Source organism: Schistocerca cancellata, chromosome 9 (assembly GCF_023864275.1).
Source record: "Schistocerca cancellata isolate TAMUIC-IGC-003103 chromosome 9, iqSchCanc2.1, whole genome shotgun sequence".
NCBI classification, from domain to species: Eukaryota; Metazoa; Arthropoda; class Insecta; order Orthoptera; family Acrididae; genus Schistocerca; species Schistocerca cancellata.
In genome coordinates this window covers 410,253,620-410,276,350 of record NC_064634.1, presented here as the reverse complement: position 1 = coordinate 410,276,350, position 22,731 = coordinate 410,253,620, and the positions used below count along the sequence as shown (strand labels likewise).

The 22,731-nt window shown below is 40.7% G+C and overlaps 2 protein-coding genes across 8 annotated transcripts in view; one reads left to right on the top strand and one right to left on the bottom strand.

Annotated features, from left to right (window-relative positions):
- The window catches only part of LOC126100138 (hsp70-binding protein 1), a 47,378-nt gene extending 26,219 nt beyond the window's left edge, over nt 1-21,159 (bottom strand). For 2 of the 3 annotated variants that reach the window (XM_049910679.1, XM_049910678.1), the window contains exons 1-4: nt 20,812-21,159; nt 15,820-16,000; nt 10,719-10,940; nt 5,926-6,078 (exon numbers count right to left, since the gene is read on the bottom strand). In XM_049910679.1, the coding sequence (XP_049766636.1) occupies nt 5,926-6,078; nt 10,719-10,940; nt 15,820-16,000; nt 20,812-21,027 (772 nt within the window). In that variant the 5' untranslated portion in view covers nt 21,028-21,159. The remainder of the gene's footprint in view (nt 1-5,925; nt 6,079-10,718; nt 10,941-15,819; nt 16,001-20,811) is intronic. The other variant, XM_049910677.1, reaches the window with a different exon arrangement.
- LOC126100136 (transcription initiation factor IIA subunit 1-like) overlaps nt 1-22,731 on the top strand; it is a 43,200-nt gene that overhangs the window by 3,415 nt on the left and 17,054 nt on the right. For 2 of the 5 annotated variants that reach the window (XM_049910676.1, XM_049910672.1), the window contains exons 1-2: nt 21,361-21,467; nt 21,826-22,250. In XM_049910676.1, coding sequence (XP_049766633.1) covers nt 21,894-22,250 — 357 coding nt within the window. In that variant the 5' untranslated portion in view covers nt 21,361-21,467; nt 21,826-21,893. The other 3 variants (XM_049910673.1, XM_049910674.1, XM_049910675.1) reach the window with 3 other exon arrangements.

Sequence of the window (22,731 nt, the reverse complement as noted above, 5' to 3'; positions counted from 1 at the left end):
ATGCGTGTTTGGCGCCGTGCAGGTGAGCGCCACAATCAGGACTGCATACGACCAAGGCACACAGGGCCAACACCCGGCATCATGGTGTGGGGAGCGATCTCCTACACTGGCCGTACATCACTGGTGATCGTCGAGGGGACACTGAATAGTGCATGGTACATCCAAACCGTCATCGAACCCATCGTTCTACCATTCCTAGACCGGCAAGGGAACTTGCTGTTCCAACAGGACAATGCACGTCCGCATGTATCCCGTGCCACCCAACGTGCTCTAGAAGGTGTAAGTCAACTACCCTGGCCAGCAAGATCTCCGGATCTGTCCCCCATTGAGCATGTTTGGGACTGGATGAAGCGTCGTCTCACGCGGTCTGCACGTCCAGCACGAACGCTGGTCCAACTGAGGCGCCAGGTGGAAATGGCATGGCAAGCCGTTCCACAGGACTACATCCAGCATCTCTACGATCGTCTCCATGGGAGAATAGCAGCCTGCATTGCTGCGAAAGGTGGATATACACTGTACTAGTGCCGACATTGTGCATGCTCTGTTGCCTGTGTCTATGTGCCTGTGGTTCTGTCAGTGTGATCATGTGATGTATCTGACCCCAGGAATGTGTCAATAAAGTTTCCCCTTCCTGGGACAATGAATTCACGGTGTTCTTATTTCAATTTCCAGGAGTGTATATGCTACGCTGTTCCTGCTGTACCATTCTGCATGCAGTTTGTGTTAAGCAACAATTATGTATTCCTTTGTTAAATAAAAATCTTACACAGCTATTTATGCACAGCATTCATTATTCATAGTAAGACTAAACTGTTCTTAATCAAGAGTCAATGAGATGACATGCTGAGTAGTGGGCAGATGCCCAGCTGAATAGTGTTCTTAGCTTTTGAATATGATTAGGCCTACATATTTAAGGTACTCATTAGTTTTCTAGATTCTAATTGTAATTATCACAACACTAATATTATTATTGGAATTATTTTTTCTTGAAGAATGGCAACATCAATCAAAAGCTGTGTAGATTTATTCACAGGTGACTAGTTAATCAATTGTTTTTAGTTTAAGCATGTCATGACTGCAACTAAAAACAGTTATGTATTTGATGCCAAGGACTTTTCATTAAACTTGATGCACTGTTAATTCATGAAAAAGATGCTTGCTTGACCAAAATTCACTGTCCATGAATAAATATACACTATGTGATCAAAAGTATCCAGACACCACCAAAAACATATATTTTTCATATTAGGTGCATTGTGTTGCTGCTTACTGCCAGGTACTCCATACCAGCGACCTCAGTAGTCATTACACATCTTGAGAGAGCAGAATGGGGTGCTCCACGGAACTCACGGACTTCGAACGTGGTCAGGTAATTGGGAGTCACTTGTGTCACATGTCTGTACGTGATATTTCCACACTCCTAAACTTCCCTAGATCTGCTGTTTCCAATGTGATAGTGAAGTGGAAATGTGAAGGGACACATACAGCACAAAAGCGTACCAGCTGACCTCATCTGTTGACTGACAGGGACCGCCAACAGTTGAAGAGGGTCGTAATGTGTAATGGGCAGACAGCTATACAGACCATCATACAGTAATTCCAAACTGTATCGGGATCCACTGCAAGTTCTATGACAGTTAGGTGGAAGGTGAGAAAACTTGGATTTCATGGTTGAGCAGCTGCTCATAAGCCACACATCACCCAGTAAATGCCAAACAACAGCTCGCTTGGTGTAAGAAGCGTAAACATTGGATGACTGAACATTAGAAAAATGTTGTGTGGAGTGACGAATCACGGTACACAATGTGGCGATCTGATGGCAGAATGTGGGTATGGCGAATGCCCAGTGAACGCCATCTGCCAGTGTGTGTAGTGCCAACAGTAAAATTCGGAGGCGGTGGTGTTATGGTGTGATCGTGTTTTTCATGGAGGGAGCTTGCACCCCTTGTTGTATTGCGTGGCACTATCACAGCACAGGCTTACATTGATGTTTTAAGCACCTTCTTGCTTCCCACTGTTGAAGAGCAATTCGGGGATGGTGATTGCAACTTTCAACATGATCGAGCACCTGTTCATAATGCACGGCCTGTGGCACAGTGGTTACACGACAATAACATCCCTGTAATGGACTGGTCTGCACACAGTCCTGACCTGAATCCTATAGAACACCTTTGGGATGTTTTGGAATGCCGACTTCGTGCCAGGCCTCACCGACCCACATAGATACCTCTTCTCAGTGCAGCACTCCATGAAGAATGGGCTGCTATTCCCCAAGAAACCTTCCAGCACCTGATTGAACATATGCCTGCGAGAGTGGAAGCTTCAAGGCTAAGTGTGGGCCGACACAACATTGAATTCCAGCATTACCGATGGAAGGCACCACGAACTTCTAAGTCATTTTCAGCCAGTATCTGGATACTTTTGGTCACGTAGTGTGTATTACAACAGCTTTTGGAGAGTCCATGATGCCATTATTAAATACATTGAAGATATCCAGTACTGTCTACAGAGGAATTACTGATGGTATTGAGAGTGCAGTGTGGGCCAGATGCTGAAACATTACAGGTATGTTGACTAATTAGTTTCACTTTCTGCCACCAGGTGAAAATGTGGTGCTGTAAGCAGTCAGAATGTGATGTGGGCAGGAAAAGGGGAGGAACAATCAAACACATGATAACGGTGGTTCTGGCACGTTCATTAAGATATACTGTCAAGTTACAACACCTGTTCAATATGGTCTCCCGACTTAGCAACATGCTGCATCCTAACATGGCAATGTCGACAGTTGCTCACAGCACATCCAGTGTAATCAGAGCAATATGCTATCTTTCAGATCTGGAAGAGTCCAGATACACTACTGGTCATTAAAATTGCAACACCACGAAGATGACGTGCTACAGATGCGAAATTTAACCGACAGGAAGAAGATGCTGTGATGTGCAAATGATCAGCTTTCCAGAGTATTCACACAAGGTTGGTGCCGGTGGCGACACCTACAACATGCTGACATGACAAAAGTTTCCCACTGATTTCTCGTACACTAACAGCAGTTGTCCGGCGTTGCCTGGTGAAACGTTGTAGTGATGCCTCGTGTAAGGAGGAGAAATGCGTACCATCACGTTTCAGACTTTGATAAAGGTCAGATTGTAGCCTATCGTGATTGCGGTTTATTGTATCATGACATTTGCTTGTGTTGGTCGAGATACAATGACTGTTAGCAGAATATGGAATCAGTGGGCTCAGGAGGGTAATACAGAACGCCATGCTGGATCCCAATGGCCTCGTATCACTAGCAGTCGAGATGACAGGTATCTTATCCGCATGGCTGTAACGGATCATGCAGCCACGTCTTGATCCCTGAGTCAACAGATGGGGACGTTTGCAAGACAACAACCATCTGCACAAACAGTTCGATGACGTTTACAGCAGCATGGACTGTCAGCTCGGAGACCAGGGCTGCGGTTACCCTTGACACTGCATCACAGACAGGAGCGCCTGTGATGGCGTACTCAACGACGAACCTGGGTGCGCAAATGGCAAAACGTCATTTTTTCGGATGAATCCAGGTTCTGTTTACAGCATCATGATGGTCGCATACGTGTTTGGTGACATCGCGGTGAACACACATTGGAAGCGTGTATTCGTCATCGCCGTACCAGCGTATCACCCGGCTTGATGGTATCGTGTGCCATTGGTTACATGTCTCGGTCACCTCTTGTTCGCATTGACGGCACTACATTTCAGATGTGTTACGACCCATGGCTCTACCCTTCATTCAATCCCTGCGAAACCCTACATTTCAGCAGGATAATGCACGACCACATGTTGCAGGTCCTGTACGCGGCTTTCTGGATACAGAAAATGTTCGACTGCTGCCCTGGCCAGACATTCTCCAGATTTCTCACCAATTGAAAATATCTGGTCAATGGTGGCCGAGCAACTGGCTCGTCTCAATACGCCAGTCACTACTCTTGATGAACTGTGGTATCGTGTTGAAGCTGCATGGGCAGCTGTACCTGTACATGCCATCCAAGCTCTGTTTGACTCAATGCCCAGGCGTATCAAGGCCGTTATTACAGCCAGAGGTGGTTGTTCTGGGTACTGATTTCTCAGTATCTATGCACCCAAACTGCGTGAAAATTTAATCACATGTCAGTTCTAGTATAATATATTTGTCCAATGAATACCCGCTTATCATCTGCATTTCTTCTTGGTGTAGCAGTTTTAATGGCCAGTAGTGTACATCCCTGGTAGACACAATATTTTACCCCCACAACGACCCCATTAAGTTTTATTTACATTCCCTCCGCAAACATGCCTTCACCCTAGCCAGATTACGCTCACATATTTCATTTTCTCAGGCTTGTCTGACATTTGGCATTACCCCCCCCCCCCCAAAAAAAAAAAGCTGTATATGTGTGGATGGATATGTGTGTGTGTGCGCGAGTGTATACCCGTCCTTTTTTCCCCCTAAGGTAAGTCTTTCCGCTCCCGGGACTGGAATGACTCCTTACCCTCTCCCTTAAAACCCACATCCTTTCGTCTTTCCCTCTCCTTCCCTCTTTCCTGATGAGGCAACAGTTTGTTGTGAAAGCTTGAATTTTGTGTGTATGTTTGTGTTCGTTTGTGTGTCTGTCGACCTGCCAGCACTTTCATTTGGTAAGTCACATCATCTTTGTTTTTAGGTATATTTTTCCTTCGTGGAATGTTTCCTTCTATATATATATATATATATATATATATATATATATATATAGAAAGATGATGAGACTTACCAAACAAAAGCGCTGACAGGTCGATAGACACACAAACATACACACAAAATTCAAGCTTTCGCAACAAAAGGTTGCTTCGTCAGGAAAGAGGGAAGGAGAGGGAAAGACGAAAGGATGTGGGTTTTAAGGGAGAGGGTAAGGAGTCATTACAATCCCGGGAGCGGAAAGACTTACTTTAGAGGGAAAAAAGGACAGGTATACACTCGCACACACACACACATATCCATCCGCATATACACAGACACAAGCAAACATTTTTCACATTATATTCATATCATTATATATATATATATATATATATATATATATATATATATATAATATATATATATAGAGAGAGAGAGAGAGAGAGAGAGAGAGAGAGAGACAGAGGGAAACATTCCACGTAGGAAAAATATATCTAAAAAGAAAGATGATGAGACTTACCAAACAAAAGCGCTGGCAGGTCGATAGACACACAAACAAACATACACACAAAATTCAAGCTTTCGCAACAAACGGTTGCTTCGTCAGGAAAGAGGGAAGGAGAGGGAAAGACGAAAGGATGTGGGTTTTGAGGGAGAGGGTAAGGAGTCATTCCAATCCCAGGAGCGGAAAGACTTACCTTAGGGGGAAAAAGGACGGGTATACACTCGCGCGCGCGCACACACACACACACACACACACACACACACACACACACATCCATCCACACATACAGAGCTGTGTGCGTGTGTGTGTGTGTGTGTGTGTGTCTATATATATATATATAAACAAAGATGATGTGACTTACCAAATGAAAGTGCTGGCAGGTCGACAGACACACAAACTAACACAAACATACACACAAAATTCAAGCTTTCGCAACAAACTGTTGCCTCATCAGGAAAGAGGGAAGGAGAGGGAAAGACGAAAGGATGTGGGTTTTAAGGGAGAGGGAAGGAGTCATTCCAGTCCCGGGAGCGGAAAGACTTACCTTAGGGGGAAAAAAGGACGGGTATACACTCGCACACACACACATATCCATCCACACATATACAGACACAAGCAGACATATTTAAAGACCTAAAAAACCCACACGTTACTGCATCTAGTGCAATCAGAATCAGTGGATAGCGTGATCAAACTAATCCTTAATAAAACAATGGAAAATCTGCGATATGTTGCAAACCTTTTATTTCTGTGCTGGAACAGAGACTCGACAATAGGAATGCAGATTTCACCTGCAACTTCTCAACATTGCTCTGCATAGCACGGAGGAGGACTGAGTATCCCGCATGTTTTATAAACTCTTGAAGAGCATTTTTATTCTCACGTACAAGACCTAAAATCAAAGGATGATGTCAGCCAATAAAACTACATAAAGTCCCAATGAGATAGGTAAATGTGAAACATAAACATGCACTTGCAGAAGAAAAGTGAGAATCATACATTTAAGAAACCAAACTTTCTATAAACAGGACTTATGTAATGCTCCAATAATTCGTATAAACATTTTTTTTGCATAAAGGTCTTCAGTATGTCACAACTCCTCTCAGATATTGAAGAAAAAGCATTTTTTCAAAGTTTATACCATTATTATTATTATTATTATTATTATTATTATTATTATTATTACAGGATAAATCAATACAAAGATTAATTAATGACATCATCATCTTGTATTCCTGTTATCTTCCGCCAAGCCTCTTTATCCAGCGCATCTTCCTTGTCGATTCTGCGATTTTCCATTACTCCATTTATGTGGTCTGTCCAAGAATGTCGTGGCCTTGCGCACTTACGGCTGCCAGGTGGTTTCCATTCGTAAACCTTCTTTGGCCACCGATGATCTGGCATTTTTATCATAGGTCCGTACCATTTTAATGATTTTCTTTCAATTCTATCCATCACATTATCATTTGCCTTCATTCTAGCTCTTACTTCATCATTAGTTTTTCTTTCGATTCTTGATATTCTGGCACTCCATTTCCACAGCTATTAGTCTTCTTTTGAGATATGCATTTAAGATCCATAGTTCTGATCCACAGCATAGCACTGATTCAACCATTATCTTACCTATTCTTTTGTTATTGCTGTTGGAAATATTCTTATCCCACCAAAAAGAATTCATACACCGTAACACTTTTCTGCTTCGCTGTATTCTATATTTTACTTCTGTGTGGACCAAACCATTTTTATCCATATGTGCCCTGAGATATTTAAATTTCTCAACCTGTCTCATAACTGCTTTGTCATTGATGTGTACTTCAAATTTAGCATCACTATTCACCACCAGATACTCTGTTTTTGTTAGACTCATTTGTAGTCCCCATCTGTTGTATTCCTGATATAATCGTCGTATCATGAACTCAAGGTCATAATCATCTTGTGCTATAATAGGCTGGTCATCAGCAAAACCTAATGAAACTATCTGTACATTGTCAACAGTGATTCCCATTCCTCTGCAGCTGTTCTTCCCATTTCAGAGAGCCGCTTCTACATATAAATTGAACAAGATGTGTGATATACTGCAACCTTGTCGCAAACATTTAGTGACATTAATAGGTTCTGATAACTTTAAACCTCGTTTAATCTGTACCACATTATCTCACATTTCAATAATAATTTGTAAAAGGTGATCATCCATAACTATATCTTTCATAGCTTCCCACAGCTTAGTTCTAGGAACTGTATCTTAAGCTTTTGCTAAATCTACAAAGCCAGTGTGTAGCTCCTTCCCTACTGCTATAAATTTCTACATTAGTTGTTGTAAAATAAATAGGCTATCTGTACAAGATCTGTTCTACCTAAACCCGCTCTGGTTTTCCACAATATGGTGGCCAACATTTTGTCTAATTTTTTTCAAACATTATCTTGCCAAATAAGCTGCTCATTGTACAGTTGACACTAATGCCTCTATAGCAGTTTGTGTCTTTTCTATTCCCTTTCTTGAAAATAGAAACCATATATGACTTTTTCGACAAGGGAATTTCAATCCTTTTACGACAGTTGTTCATCAGGCAGGTTATTCGATTCTTCAGATATCTTCTTTCAGCCTTCAATAATTCAACAGGAATGTTTCCTGGACCAGGTGATTGGCCAGTCTTTATTTTAGTTCATGCACATTTCACTTCCTCTATGGTAATGTTTATATTTCGATCAGTTACTTCCATCTTCTCTTCATTCCCTTGCATGTAATATGGCCTATCTTCAATCAAAAGGTCTGCATAATGCTTTTTCTATTCCTTTAAGGGAGTTAGGTTCTCTACTGATTTGTTTACTTGTTTTTTCTCCATACTGGTAACTGTCCTCCACACTTCTGTTGTTTCTGATCCACCTATTAAGACTCACAATTTCAATACATTTCTGTTCCCACATCTTTTCTAATTTGATTCTGTTTCTTAATTCATAATTTGTTGTCTGGTAGTTTTGCCTGTTCTGTAGTGATTTAGTTGATAACCATTTTTTGTAGAGATTTTTCTTTTCCCTATTCAACATCTTCAGGTCATCAGACATCCATGGAGGATCCCATTTACCTAGACTCTTACTCTCAGTCCTTATTACCTCTAGAGAAATTTTGTAAGTGCTTTTTTTAAAAATATTTTCATATTCTACTTCAACATTTTCATCTTCTGGAAGCACTTTTAGTTCATTTTCTAATCTAATTTGAAATAAATCCTTGATGCTAAACTGCTTCAGGAGAAAGAGCTTATACCTTTCCTGCTCTAATTTCTCACGATTGCTGTGGATCGACTTGTCCAGTTGTTGATGGTTTTCTCCTAAATGGGAATGTCAACTTTGCTAAAACTAAGCAGTGATCAGACCCACAGTTGACTCCTCGCATGACTCTACAGTCTTGAATTACCACTTTTGGCTGTTGCTTGGTAATGATGTAATCGATTATTGATTTCTACTGTAATAATGGTCTCTCCCATGTATACCTATGGGTATCTTTATGTGAATAGCGTGTGTTCAGAATTTTCAAGTCGTATTGGTTACAAAATTCTACAGGATTTTCTCCAGAACTATTCATGACATTTCCTCCATATCTTCCTTGTCAGTATTATCAAGTTACATGGCATTGAAACAGTTATAATAGGGGTGTATGCACAAAATGCCGATGCGGCACAGCAAACCAAAGATCATTTCTACCAGAAATTAGACCATCTACTCAACCAAGTCAAAAAGCACCAAGAAGTAAAAGCAGCAGGAGATTTTAATGTAAAGGTTGGCTCACAAGAAAATGAAGTTTATACCAAACCTCCTAATTATTTATTGGCTGACTAGCTTTCAGATTTGGCCATTTCCTCGAGCCACCTATTTACAGAGAACAAAATCTGGAGTGAGTCGTTATGTTGAATGTGGAGAATAAGGTATCAGTAATTATATTATCCATGTGGTAATTACTTATTTTGTAAGGTGCTGAAAAAGAAAAGAAAAAAATTACTGTACAACTGTGATGTGATGGAACGCTGTGTTTCATACTGAATATTGACAGTGAGATTAATGCAATTGTGAAATAACTGGAATACAATAGAGATTATAATGACCTTATAATAAAATTCTTTGCATCAACATCTGTAAAAATTATAATAATACCTACAAAAAATAAACCACCTGTGACACAGTGTAATCCAGTGAGAAAAAATACTCAATTTCTCCACACCAAACATATCCTACATAAAAAATACGTAAGTAGTTCCCACAGGAACCATATTATTACGGATACCTTTATTAGCCTCTTTCAATGCATCCACTCATAACAAAAATGTTGTTCCCTGTAATAGGTGACTTGTGAAAATTGGGCAAAGTTTGAAACTAGTCAGCCAATAAATAATTAATAGCTCTGAGATAAACTTAAAAAAAAAAAGTCTTTCCTTCAATCATTTTGTTTGTCTACATCAACTCAGGCTTGCAAAACTGCTCATTGTTAATGCTTTGTGTAGTCTGATAAACTGAGTACCCTCAGGTATTTTCAAGATTGACTTTCCCAATACTTCACAAAATCTCTAAGACTTATGTCAAACACTGGTACAAATTAAATTGAAATCATGAAAAATACTGGCAAACTCATCTTGAGGCCTCTAATTAATAACTCCTCTTGTTAATACATGAATGATAACTGCACCAATTAAAAATATAGTCATTGTAGCAAAAACAAACTTTACCATTATTATGATATGGCTATATCTAAACAATTTGTTTGTAATGAGTGCTGTTTACTGGTTTTCCTTTCCCAATTACCTGCATGGATAAAGGCTTATGAAGAATGGCATAAATTGTAATAAATTATACAAATATAATTTAACTACTGTATCTGAGAGTACAAAATACAAAGGACTATGATATTTTTAATAAGATTTTACAGTATCATGACTCGTTTGTCTATTTCTTTTCTACAGTCATTTGGATATTTTGAACCAAGTAATACAGTAAAATATAATTATAAATAACTAAAATTAAATCAGAAAAATGCTTAATGTAAGAATATTGGTTGTTGGACTGCTGGTAGAGGATAGCTCTTGTTCTGGTTTAAGAAAATGTGAAAAAGTGTGAGCTAGGCTCCTAATAGTTCCTTCCTTGGGAAGGAGGGGGAGGGGGAGAGAGGGGGTGTGGGGAGAGGGAGGGAGAGGGGGGGGGAGAGGGAGAGAGAGAGAGAGAGAGAGAGAGAGAAGAGGGGGGGGGGGGGAGGCTGGGTAGCGTTAAAAAAGAGGGGCAGGTCACTCAAGGCTCCACGATGAGAGGACAATGGCAGACAAATATTTTTGTATACCATCAACCTGACAACAGGTCTCAACCTATCCCTTTCTCCTCCCAAAGAAAGGAACTTTTAGTTTTGAAAATAGAAGAATGTAAGCACTTTTATTTAGGTCTATGAGCAATACTGAAATTATGCCTCTCAAAGGTAAGTACTGGCTAGCAATTCGTCTCATAATTTTCTCAACTGAATTATCCTTTTGGTACAATAAACACAAGTAAACTCACAAGAAATAGCATAGAGGGCCTTAACGCGGACCTGGCTGGCTGGATCATTATCTACGAGGTTCAGCAAAGGCTGTAATAAATTAGCCTCCAGAATGCGTTGCTGGCAGTAAGGGTTATTCTGCGTCAGTTCGGCAATGATTTCTGCAGCACGCCAACGTAAGCTGCTGTGTGCCGAGTCCAGGCATGGATGGAAAATACAAAAGCCTCCAATTTTGTGGAAATCTGTAAGATGGAAGAAAGAAGTGTTATAACAGAAAGCTCACAAGCCTACTTAACCTCTATTCTTTGTTTTGAAAAGAAATACACAGTAAACACTACCTTTAAAAATAAATACATGTTCTAAACTACAAATATTTATCACCATAAGGTGATCTGTGTACTCTCCTTGTGAAGGTCTTCATTTGAACTGTGGGAGTGTGAGGCTGACTCAATTGCTAAGCCTGATTTCCGCTTTTCTCACATGATACACTGAAAGCCATGGATCGAGGCAATCAGATGTATGCAGTATTTTTTGACTTCTGGCAAAGCACTTGATTCAATTCCACAAAAATACTTCTTAATTAAAGTAATACCATATGGGGTATCAAACCGAATTTGGGGGCTGTATTGTGGATTTGTTGGTAGGGTGGATGGAATTATTGACAGAAGAGTAGCAGTTTCAGGCATGCCCCAAGAACATGTGTTGTGATACTTGCCATTCACTGTGTACATTAACGATCTGGAAGACAATATTAATAGTAAACTTAGACATTTCGCATTTCCTGCAATTATCTAAGTACTCTACCTAAACAGTTGCACAAATATCCAGTCATATTTTGATAAGATTTCAAAATGGTGCAAAGAAAATCTGCATAAATATCCAGTCACATTTTGATAAGATTTCAAAGTGGTACAAAGATTGACAAGCTTTAAATGGTTAGAAATGAAAACTGTGCACTTTACAAAACAAAATGTAGGATCTTATGACAATAATATCATTGAGTCACAACTGGAATCAGTCAACTCATAGAAATAACTGGGTACAACAATTTGAAGGAATAGGTAATGTAATGAACACACTGGCTCAGTCATAGGTAAAGCAAGTGCCAGGCTTTGGTTCATTGGGAAGATACTAGGTTGATTTGACTCAAGGGGGAGCATCAAAGAAATGGCAAAACACTTGAAGTGGCGAACACACAGTGACATTTGATGGGTTCTTCTTCACACACTCCATTTGCAATCGGAATGGGAAGGAGATCTAACATGTGGCACCATGCTAAGCATTCTCTACCATACATTTAACAGTGGTTTGCAGAGTACGTACGCATATATCAAACCAGTGCTGTGTACATTACCTAGCGCAGTCATGACCAAAATCATTTGCAACTACTGTTAACCAAATCCTGTTCTCTCCAATAGACATTATGTCAGAACTTATCGGTCATGACTCTGTGCACATTATTTATGCTGTGTTACAATATCGTGACTCTTCTGCTACGTGGATACAAAAAAATCCGACTACACCTACATGAGATTGATAAAGGTAATTTCTCCTTAAACTGCATTGTTCTTGATGATGAATTCTGGATTGGGTGATTCAGGAGGAAAGGTACATATTTTGAGGAGAGGTAGTATTAGTGACATAAAATACTTACAAAGGTGATATTAAATGTGTTCTATATTAGAAACCATTCAGAATAGGGCATATGTCCATATGAAGTTTTTTATTCAGAATAATTAATAGTATCACCTGTCAAAACATGTACCTTCCCTCCTGACTCACCCTGTGTGTGTGTGTGTGTGTGTGTGTGTGTGTGTGTGTGTGTGTGTGCGCGCGCTTGCTTTCCTGTGCCAGCCTCTTCATCTCAGAGTATCATTTGCATCAAACATCCTAAATTAATGGTAAATATATTCCGATCTCCACCTTTCCCTAAAGTTTTTATCCTGTGCAGGTCCATCAAGTACCATGGAAGTTTTTCCTTGATATCTTAATGACATGTCCTACATTCCAGCCCTTCTTCTTGTCGATGTTCTCCACATATTCCTCTTGTAGCTGATTTTATGGAGAACCACCTCATTTCTTATATCTTATCAGTCTACCTGGATACTTAACATTCAGTTAAGACACTGAATTAACAAAGAGCCATGACTGATGTATTTGCTGATACACCATACAATTCTTTCTTCTGGAAAAGTAACACTCACACTCTTTTGAGATGGAATACAGGAATCTCTAAACACTATGTTCCCAATGTTTGCACAGTAAACAGCCAATCTTAATGTGATTTGCTCGACTATTTGAAACCTGCAACTAGATAAAGTTATCACAGATTCCTGAGAGAGAATATACATTATGTGATCAAAAGCATCCAGACACCTGGCTGAAAATGGCTTACAAGTTTGTGGCGCCCTCCATCAGTAATGCTGGAATTCAATATGGTGTCGGCCCACCCTTAGCCTTGACAACAGCTTCATTCTCATAGGCATACATTCAATCAGGAACTGGAAGGTTTCTTGGTGAATGGCTGCCCATTCTTCATGGAGTGCTGCACTGAGGAGAGGTATTGATGTCGGTCATTGAGGCCTGGCATGAAGCTGGCGTTCCAAAACATCCCAAAGGTGTTCTATAGGATTCAGGTCAGGACGCTGTGCAGGCCAGTCCATTACAGGGATATTATTGTCATGTAAGCGCTCTGCCACAGGCCAGGCATTATGAACAGGTGCTCGATCATGTTGAAAGATGCAATCGGCATCCATGAATTGCTCTTCAACAGTGGGAAGCAAGAAGGTGCTTAATATATCAATGTAGGCCTGTGCTGTGATAGCGCCATGCAAAACAACAAGGGGTGCAAGCCCCCTCCATGAAAAACACGACCACACCATAACACACCGCCTCCAAATTATACTGTTGGCACTACACACGCTGGCGGGTGACGTTCACCAGGCATTTGCCATAACCCACACCCTACCATCGGATCGCCACATAGTGTACCATGATTCATCACTCTACACAACATTTTTCCACTGTTCAATCGTCCAATGTTTACACTCCTTACACCAAGTGAGGCATCGTTTGGCATTTACCGGTGTCATGTGTGGCTTAAGAGCAGCCGCTCGACCATGAAATCCAAGTTTTCTCACCTCCTGCCTGTCATAGTACTTGCAGTGGATCCTGATGCAGTTTGGAATTACTGTGTGATAGTCTGTTATGATGCCTACCTATTGCACATTACGACCCTCTTCAACTGTCGGCAGTCTCTGTCAGTCAACAGATGAGGTCAGCTTGTACGCTTTTGTGCTTTATGTGTCCCTTCACTTTTCCACTTCACTATCTCATCAGAAACAGCAGGCCTAGGGATGTTTAGGAGTGTGGAAATTGCACGTACTGATGTTTGACACAAGTGACACCCAATCACCTGACCACATTTGAAGTCCGGAGTCCCACGGAGTGCCCCGTTCTGCTCTCTCACGATGTCTAATGACAACTGAGGTCGCTGATATGGAGTACCTGCCAGTAGGTGGCAGCACAATGCAGCTAATATGAAATATGAAAAAGTATGCTTTTGAGGGTGTCCAGATACTTTTGATCACATTTGGTATAATTCTGAATATTTAACATGTCTTGCACATCCATCTGGTCTGATGCAGCACCAAGTAATTGCCAAGTCTCGGGTCCACTCAAGAAGTAGCCAAGAAGTTTCAAATCATAGATGAAGGGCAGAGGTGATGCATGGTTTCAGTCTGAATAATTTTTCTTGTGGAATTTAGGCATTAATGAAATTCAGCACACTTATTAATCACAACAGAGAGTACGTTCAACAGCAATAATTCCTTTTTACTCTTTGAGTAGTGAATGCTGTATCTACACATATGAGATGCAAAAGAATTACCAAAAATTAAATTACGACAATGGATAGCAAGTACATTAAATAATATACAACAAGCAACCGATTATCTGGTTTTCATATTACCTGTTCATAGTGCAAAATTAAAAATGAAGCTTGAAGTATTCTGTTGTAATTACGACAAAATATTTTCATTTAGAACAGACTATTATGCATGTGACTTGTGTTTTACTGCTGAAAACAACGCAGCTCACAATACCACAATCATGTATCCCTAAAATATTTTTGGGTTGTTTCACATTTCATCTTCATGTAAATTTACAGACTTTAGCCTTGTAATGTGCCTGTGGCTGGCTTTCTGTCTATATGTTTGCCAAGCCCTTTCCATGTGAGCTAAAGGGCAACAATTCCATCTCACTCAAGGTCAACAGGAGAAGAAAATTACTTGCGTTTTGTCCGAGTAGGTTCCTTCAGAATATTTGGTCATGTTGGCATGAAATGAAACCATAATGTTAAACATCGCCAGCAGGAATGCATTGTTGGTTGCACTTTTCTATTTGCAAACAGATCTCAGTAACATGAGTAGTTCCTAACCTGGATCATTGACAATATGTATTAATGTAGCTCACCTTTCTTGTCTCCCCTGAAGTTACATGGGCGTGGAAGCTGACAGATAAATGCAAATGTATTGTTTCAAGGATTGAAAAGATTGTGTGTTTGGAAGGTGACAGATAAACACAAATGTCTTGTTTTAAGGTTAAAAAAGAAATCATTGGTGAAGGGCGTAATAAGCCATGCTTATGAAACTGGATTTGAGCAAGTCAGTGAAGCAGAGATATAGTGGCCAAAGTGTGCTTGGTAGAGGAAGATGAGGTGATTGAGGAACATGTTGTCATGCATACCAAGGCACTGAAATATATTAATCTGTTACTATAGTATGCACGACAAAATTTGTTTTAACTAGGCTATACTGTTGTTATGACTCCCCAGAAAATGAGAACCGTCATCAGGAAAAAAGTGAGTGTAAGCAACTAATTCAGAAGGCTTTGAAATGTGGCATGACTTTTTTTGCAAATAAATTAATGGCAGTTTCTGCCAAAAAGTGGATACTTTATATTATCCATGTTTTTCAGTCATCTGTGCAGTCTTGGGTCCACATTAACCTTTATAATCAGAAGCTTGCTGAAGTTACAAGGACATAAGATAGTGACAAAGACTTGGAACTGACCTAGTTTCAGCTGATAGGTAAGCCTGTTACTTTATAAGAAGAAACTTACCATTTGCAGTGTCCATGTTATCAACATGCTGTGTAATAGTATCCAATGCTGCTTCACATACAGAGGGATCGTCCTCCAGCTCCAGCGTACCAGCATTTTTCAGGATGTTTATTGCCTTTAACAACTCTTCTATCACATCAAATGTCAGACTCTTCAGAGCTGCTTCCAAAAATTTTCGTCTCTGAAAAAAGAGGTTTGGAACTTTAATTAAAACTACAGCAGTTAGGCAGTGCAAAAATAACCCTAGCTCTTAAATTACATGCTTAGTAAAGTTTAATCATTATATCTCAACATATTTAAATATTTATCATTATTACTAAGAACAGTTGGCTGCATACTTCTTGTGAAACATGCAAATGAAAATAGTCATCTTATTCAAAACTGTAAATGTGCATAAAAAGTTTGAGAAGAGTTGCCCCAAAAAAAGTGTGTGTGTGTGTGTGTGTGTGTGTGTGTGTGTGTGTGTGTGTGTGTGAGTATAAATATACAGAAGAAAATTTAACAGCAGTTAAGTCAGGAATGAAGAAATTACCTTTTGCACCATTCCATGTCAATGCAACCATAAAAATATGAATATAATAAAGGGAAACATTCCACGTGGGAAAAATATATCTAAAAATAAAAATAAAGATGCTGTTACTTACCAAACGTTGGTATGTTGATAGGAGACAATGAAAAACACACACACAAATTTCAAGCTTTCGCAACCCAAGGTTTAAGTAACCATAAAAATAATATTGTGAGAAGGAAAGTTGCTACTTGCCATATCGTGGAGATAGCGAGTCGCAGATAGGCAGAACAAAAAAGACTTTCACAATTAAAGCTTTCAGCCATTGGCCTTCGTCAACAATACACACTCACACATGACTGCAATCTCAGGCAACTGAAACCACACTGCGAGCAGCCGCACCGGTCCATGATGGGAGTGGCGACTGGGTGAGGGTAAGGAGGGGGCTAGGGCAGCGAGGGGGAGGGATAGAATGGTGAGGGTAGTGGTCAGTGAAGTGCTGCAGGTTAGACAGAGTGCAAGTGGGAGGAAAGGTAGGTGGGGGGGGGGGGGGGGGGAGTAGCGGAAAATGGGAGAAATAAAAAGACTGGGTGGTGTGGTGGAATGACGGCTGTGTAGTGTGGGAATGGGAAGAGGCTGGATGGGTGAGGGCAGTGACTAACAGCATGAATAGCCACCGGCAAACTGTGGTCAGGAAACAAGTGGACTACCCTGTAGCTGAATACACTGCCATCCTTCATTTCAGTGACTGCTTTACAGCCTGTACCATATGGATCCTTCCCACGAACAGCAGATTTTCTGAATTGTGCAGGTGGAAAATTTCCCTGCAATACATCCTACGTTCCTGTAACCCTCATCGCCTCAACCTTCGTTAGTCACTGTCCTTGTCCATCCAGCCCCTTCCCTGTTCCCATTCCAGCACTTCGCGGCCATCATTCCACCACCACACCCAGTCCTTTTATTTCTTTTCTTTTCCACTACTTCCCCCCCCCCCCTTCCCTACCTCCCCCTTGCCCTCTGTCTAACCTGCAGCACTTCACTGTCCACCAAGCCCACCATACTATCACTCCACCTCCCTGCCCCAGCCCGCTCCTTACCCCCACCCAGTTGCCACTCCCATCATGCACCGGTGCTGCTGTTCGCAGTGTTGTAGTGTTGTTTCAGTAGCCTGAGACTGCAGTCACTGACCTGTACCACCAAGACTTGATGGACTCCCTCAGGTCCACAAAGGGGGGAGGGATTGCCATTACACTCCACTGACAGCAACATCTAGGCTCCTACACATTTGCTGGTGAAATATGGGGGGGGTGTTTCAATAAGTAAGGCAACACTTTTTTTCTTGGCCAGTTTCTGTTGAAAAAATGTGGAATTTGTTATGGGACATTGTGGAATATTTCCACTTCAGTTCCCATACTTTCATGAAGTACCAAATAGGTGGTGGTGCTATGCATAGCCTGCAAAATGGTGTCTGTAACAGCGGTGCATTCCAAGCAGAAAGCTGTCTTTGAGTTTCTTTTGACAGAAAACCAGAGCAATACAGATATTCATAGGCACTTGTAAAATGTCTATGGATATGTGGCAGTGAGCAAAAGCACGGCAAGTCACTGGAGGAGGTGTCTGTCGTCATAGCACGCTCGCGCAAACCTGGTGATCAATGGATCACAATGAAACACCTCGCTACTGAACCGGACATCTCTGTTGGTAGTGCTGACTCATCCACTATTTGGGGTACACAAAGGTGTGTGCTATTGGGTTCCTCGCCACCTGATGGAAGGCCATAAATAACAATGAAGGACTGTCTGTGCAGAATTGCTTGCGTGTTTTGAGGATGATCATGTCAATTTCTAGTCGAACTTTGTCATAAGGGAATAAACATGGATTCATCAATGGGAAACAAAATGACAATTCATGCAGTGGCACAACACCACTTCTCCTCTGAAGAAAAAGTTCAGACTGTCCCTCAGCCAGTAAAGTCATGGCAATAGTCTTCTGGGACACTGAAGGGGTTATTCTGTTTGATATCCACCATCATGGTGCAATGATCAACACTGACTTCTCCTTCTCCATGACAATGCCAAGCTTCACACAAGTCCGTGCAGCAGACAGGAGCTCACAAAACTTCACTGGACTGTTCTTCCTCATCCGCCTGACAGCCCAGATCTTGTTACCGTCCAACCTCCATCTGTTTGGTCCAATGAAGGATGCTCTGTATGGGAAGCAGTACGTAGATGATGGGGAGGTTATTGATGAAGTAAGACGTTGGCTCTTAGGTTGACCAGTAGAGTGGTACCATGCAGGCATACCGGCCCTCCCAGTAAGGTGATGTAAGGCCATGGCATTGAACATAGATTATGTTGAAAAAGAGAGTTTTGTAGCCAAAAGATTGGGGAATATGGTGTACAGGAATCCTGAAAAAGACAATCTATTTTCATAAAAAAAACTGTGTTGCGGTACTTACTGAATGCCCCTTGTACCTGAAAGACATACTAAATCCGTATGTGGGTAAATGCCTGCATCACACTCAAAACTCTGTGGATTTTCTGAAATTTCTTAACATCTTGCTTAGCTTTGCTGCTGTTACACCAGGATGTCATATGTCATTAGAACTCGTTAGTCAGATATCTGACTCTAAGACCCTCCCCCCTCTTTTCAGGCGTAGCCTGCCCTTCATATATTTTCTATTTAATGGAGAATATTGGATGGATGGAGTTGCAATGGGCAGCCCACTCTCACCTGTGGTTGCAAGTCTGGATATGAAACACTTTGAGGAGGCAGTCCTGAAGTCACCCAAATGGAAACCCACTTGCTTTTTTCATTACATAGATGATACTTTTCGTGGAAAAGGCAAGCTCCATGACTTCCTTGCACATCTGAACTCCACTGGCTGCATGCAAATATCAGATTCTCCATGGAGACCAAAATAAAGGGTTTCATGATATCCAGAAGAGTGGATGGCACTCTGGGTCACTGTGTATACTGGAAGCAAATGCAGACTGATATGTACTTACATGCAGACCTCTGTCACAACCAGTAGGGTGTTGAAAACATTAGTATACAGGGAGCACATCAACTCAGTTAATAGTGTCTCTCCCAGGAACTGGAACACCTAAAAACAGTGCTCCAGGAAAACAGTTATTCAGAACGGGAGATCAGACCAATCCTGCATAACCTTTTTCAAGACAGATGAAGTTACACAGAAAAAAAAGCCACTGCCTTTTATACTTTACACCAGTGTGGTATTGGGCACATACTGAAAAAGCACTGAGTAAGAACACCCACAAATGCGTAACGAGCGATGCCTATGAACTGACATTCAAGCAACTCAGTGATGCAGATATAGTGACCAAAATGTGTTTGGTAGAGGAAGATGAGGCAATCGCCCAACAAAACATGGGAATTATTGTGGAACACCATATATGACATTGGTTTACTGAAGACCACGATATACCAGATTCCGTGAGAAAGTAGCAAGACATTTACTGGACAAACAGTGTGCACCATCATTTATTGACACCAACAACTGATGTGGCATACTTGACTAAGGTATTCTAATGAATCAGAGGTCACAGAGAACTCTTTGTCTGACACTCATATGATGGAATGTGAATGCACCAGAATTTTAACACACACTGAAATAATGGGCAGCGTCATTACAGGAGACCTGAAATGTGCACTAGGGACAATCTCATCAACAGGACTGTGGGTATAATCTCAACAAGCCTTGAGAACTAGCATAAGCTCTAAATAAGGAGACACTAAACAAATACAATGAACTGGTAGACAGAGTGACTAAATCCATACTACTTAGCCTACTGCAACTGGGGTGCCCTGCCAGGTATTGCTGGTCACAGAATCCGATCCACAACTGCTTCAGTAGCTGCCTTCATGCATTCTTTTGGCGGTATATGTACTGAGTGGCCCGCAGGGTGAGGGGTCGTAGGTTGGCTCTGGACCCCCAAGGAAAGTCGGTTTGTCAGCTAACCTAATGATGGTAACATGTCTAACCGGCAAATATTGTGCCCTTTGAATACTGTGAAACAACAGTATACCTTAAGACTGTTTAAACATGTAATATGCTGGGTGAAACCAAACAATCACAGAAAATGGGTATTTTGTTCTGCTGTTATTTCTTTAACAAATGTTAGTTTTTAATTTTTTGTTGGCAATCTAAAATAAACACTGAAATTTCTGAATCCTTAAACAATATGCATTTAACAAAACTTAAGTTATAGTGATTACATTTATTAAAAAAAACAGGCTCAACCAACAGAACCTAACAAAAAAAAACCTCAACTTCATTCAGTTTTCTTAGACGACACCGCATACATACAGCACATGAAATTTGCAACACGCACCTTTTTGTCTGAATAACACACATACTCTCCTCTGAAAATTTATAATTTCAAATTGGAAATATCGCGCCTGTTTTACAATCAGTAATGTGACTAATCTGTAGACTGTGTATAAAACCTAGAAAACCGTACCTCTTCGTCTATCGCAACAGCATTATTCTGCGTCATTTGCCCACCTGCCGCCTCGACGCTAAATCTTAGAAGGTCCTGCAGTGTTGTTGGTTGTCTTGGCTGATTTGGTGAAACTGTGATGTTATTCGGTCCTGGATATTCTATAGCTGGCGGAAGAGATTCGCGTGCTGCATTTCTATCAACATTTTCACCCGCACCACTGTTATCAGATGACATTTTAGGAGGTTCCAACACTAACCACAAATTTACAAACAAAAAATTACACTACCTCTACCCTTCCTACAAGCATGTAGAGAACTAGTGATATAAACAAAACATAATCTTTCAATATGTCACACAGTACTGCCAAGTTAATCAAGCAAAACAACCAACGTTGTTGTGTAAGCTTACGTCCTTACGGAATTATAAATAAATTAGAATCAATAACGAAAAGACTTAATTAGCAGAAATATAGAGAGAATTAGAGATTAGCTGCAAAGCTAGAGTGTTCTCTACACGAATCTTCGATGTTAACTTGGTAATCTCTTACTATTATCTAGAAAGTAACATCACGTCTGCACAGTTGCAGTATCTTTGAAATGCGAAGTTAGTGCTGATAAGGCTTGCTGCTATATATTCGTTTACGTGATTCGTAGAAGGAGGGGTGCGCATTATTGGTAAGCGGAAAAAAATGTAATGCTCTTGTGGTTTGGTTGATGTGTATAAGGAGCGATTGTAAGCAGCATAAGCGACACTTCTCAAAAATATGTAATGTGGAGCTTGATAAAGCATCGTTTTCTAAAATACGAGCAGCGCAATGTGGTATAAATACGCTTTTGGCATTTATTTCTGAGTAGCTAGGTGATCACCCTTTAAGCTGTTTTTGCTACTTTCTGAGAGTTGTAATCAATGATAATTGGCTTCGTGCCCGTGCTTGTGTGTTGAACGATTAGCATAATACTTGGGACAGTTCTCAAGGTTTGATCATGTGTTGACGTATGAATATTAAAAAATACATGTACTTTGCTTTCGCAGGAAATTATACTGGAAAGTCACAGAGATCACTGTAGACTGGAAACACCCAAAAGTCTACATAAAAAATAATGGCTCATAGTCAGATGAATGTGGTGAAGTTCTATCAAAGCGTTATAGACGATGTCATATCTGGTGTACGGGAAAACTTCCTTGATGAAGGAATGGATGAACAGGTATTGCAAGAATTGAAGCAGTTATGGGAAACGAAAGTCCTGTCTAGCAAAGCTGTCGAAGTAGGTCCAGACAATTCAGAACCTCAGCCACCTCAGCTGTTAATGACAAAAGGTAATGGTGTGAGCCTTGGCATGGTAGCGAAAACTGTTGCAATGCCTGGACAGACGCAAATACTAACGCCCGTTACGACGTCAATGCATAATGCCAACAATTCCCAGCTCCATCTCCAGCAACATCATCAAACACAACAGGTAACTATTTGGTATCTTAAAGTATTCCACTACTTTATTCATGGAATTGTCATACTTATGTGACATGATAACGGGGCTCATAGGATAAAAATCACCTACTTGATTTGCAGACCTAATTTCTATTCTGTGCTGCTGGTGAATTATTAGAAGCACCTGAGAAAACAAACGTCATATCCTGATACACCAAGGAAAGAAATAAGTCCTTGTAGTATTGTATTTAGTATGAAGTCCACTGATTACTTTTTGAATAAGTCAGTATATATGGTGCTTGCAAGATATTTTATTTTCCACTTTGATACATTTCTAAGTAGTGAATTGGATGTACATGCCCTCTTCCCTTCCTCCCTTAATGGTTGCCAGCTATAAAAGAATCATGCACAAAGAAAGGTTTGACACGGACATTGATTTGTCTTGTAGAATGGGAATATGTGCTCAAGGAAATTTCTTATTGTGTGTTTTAACACTGTTCAAGGCACACACG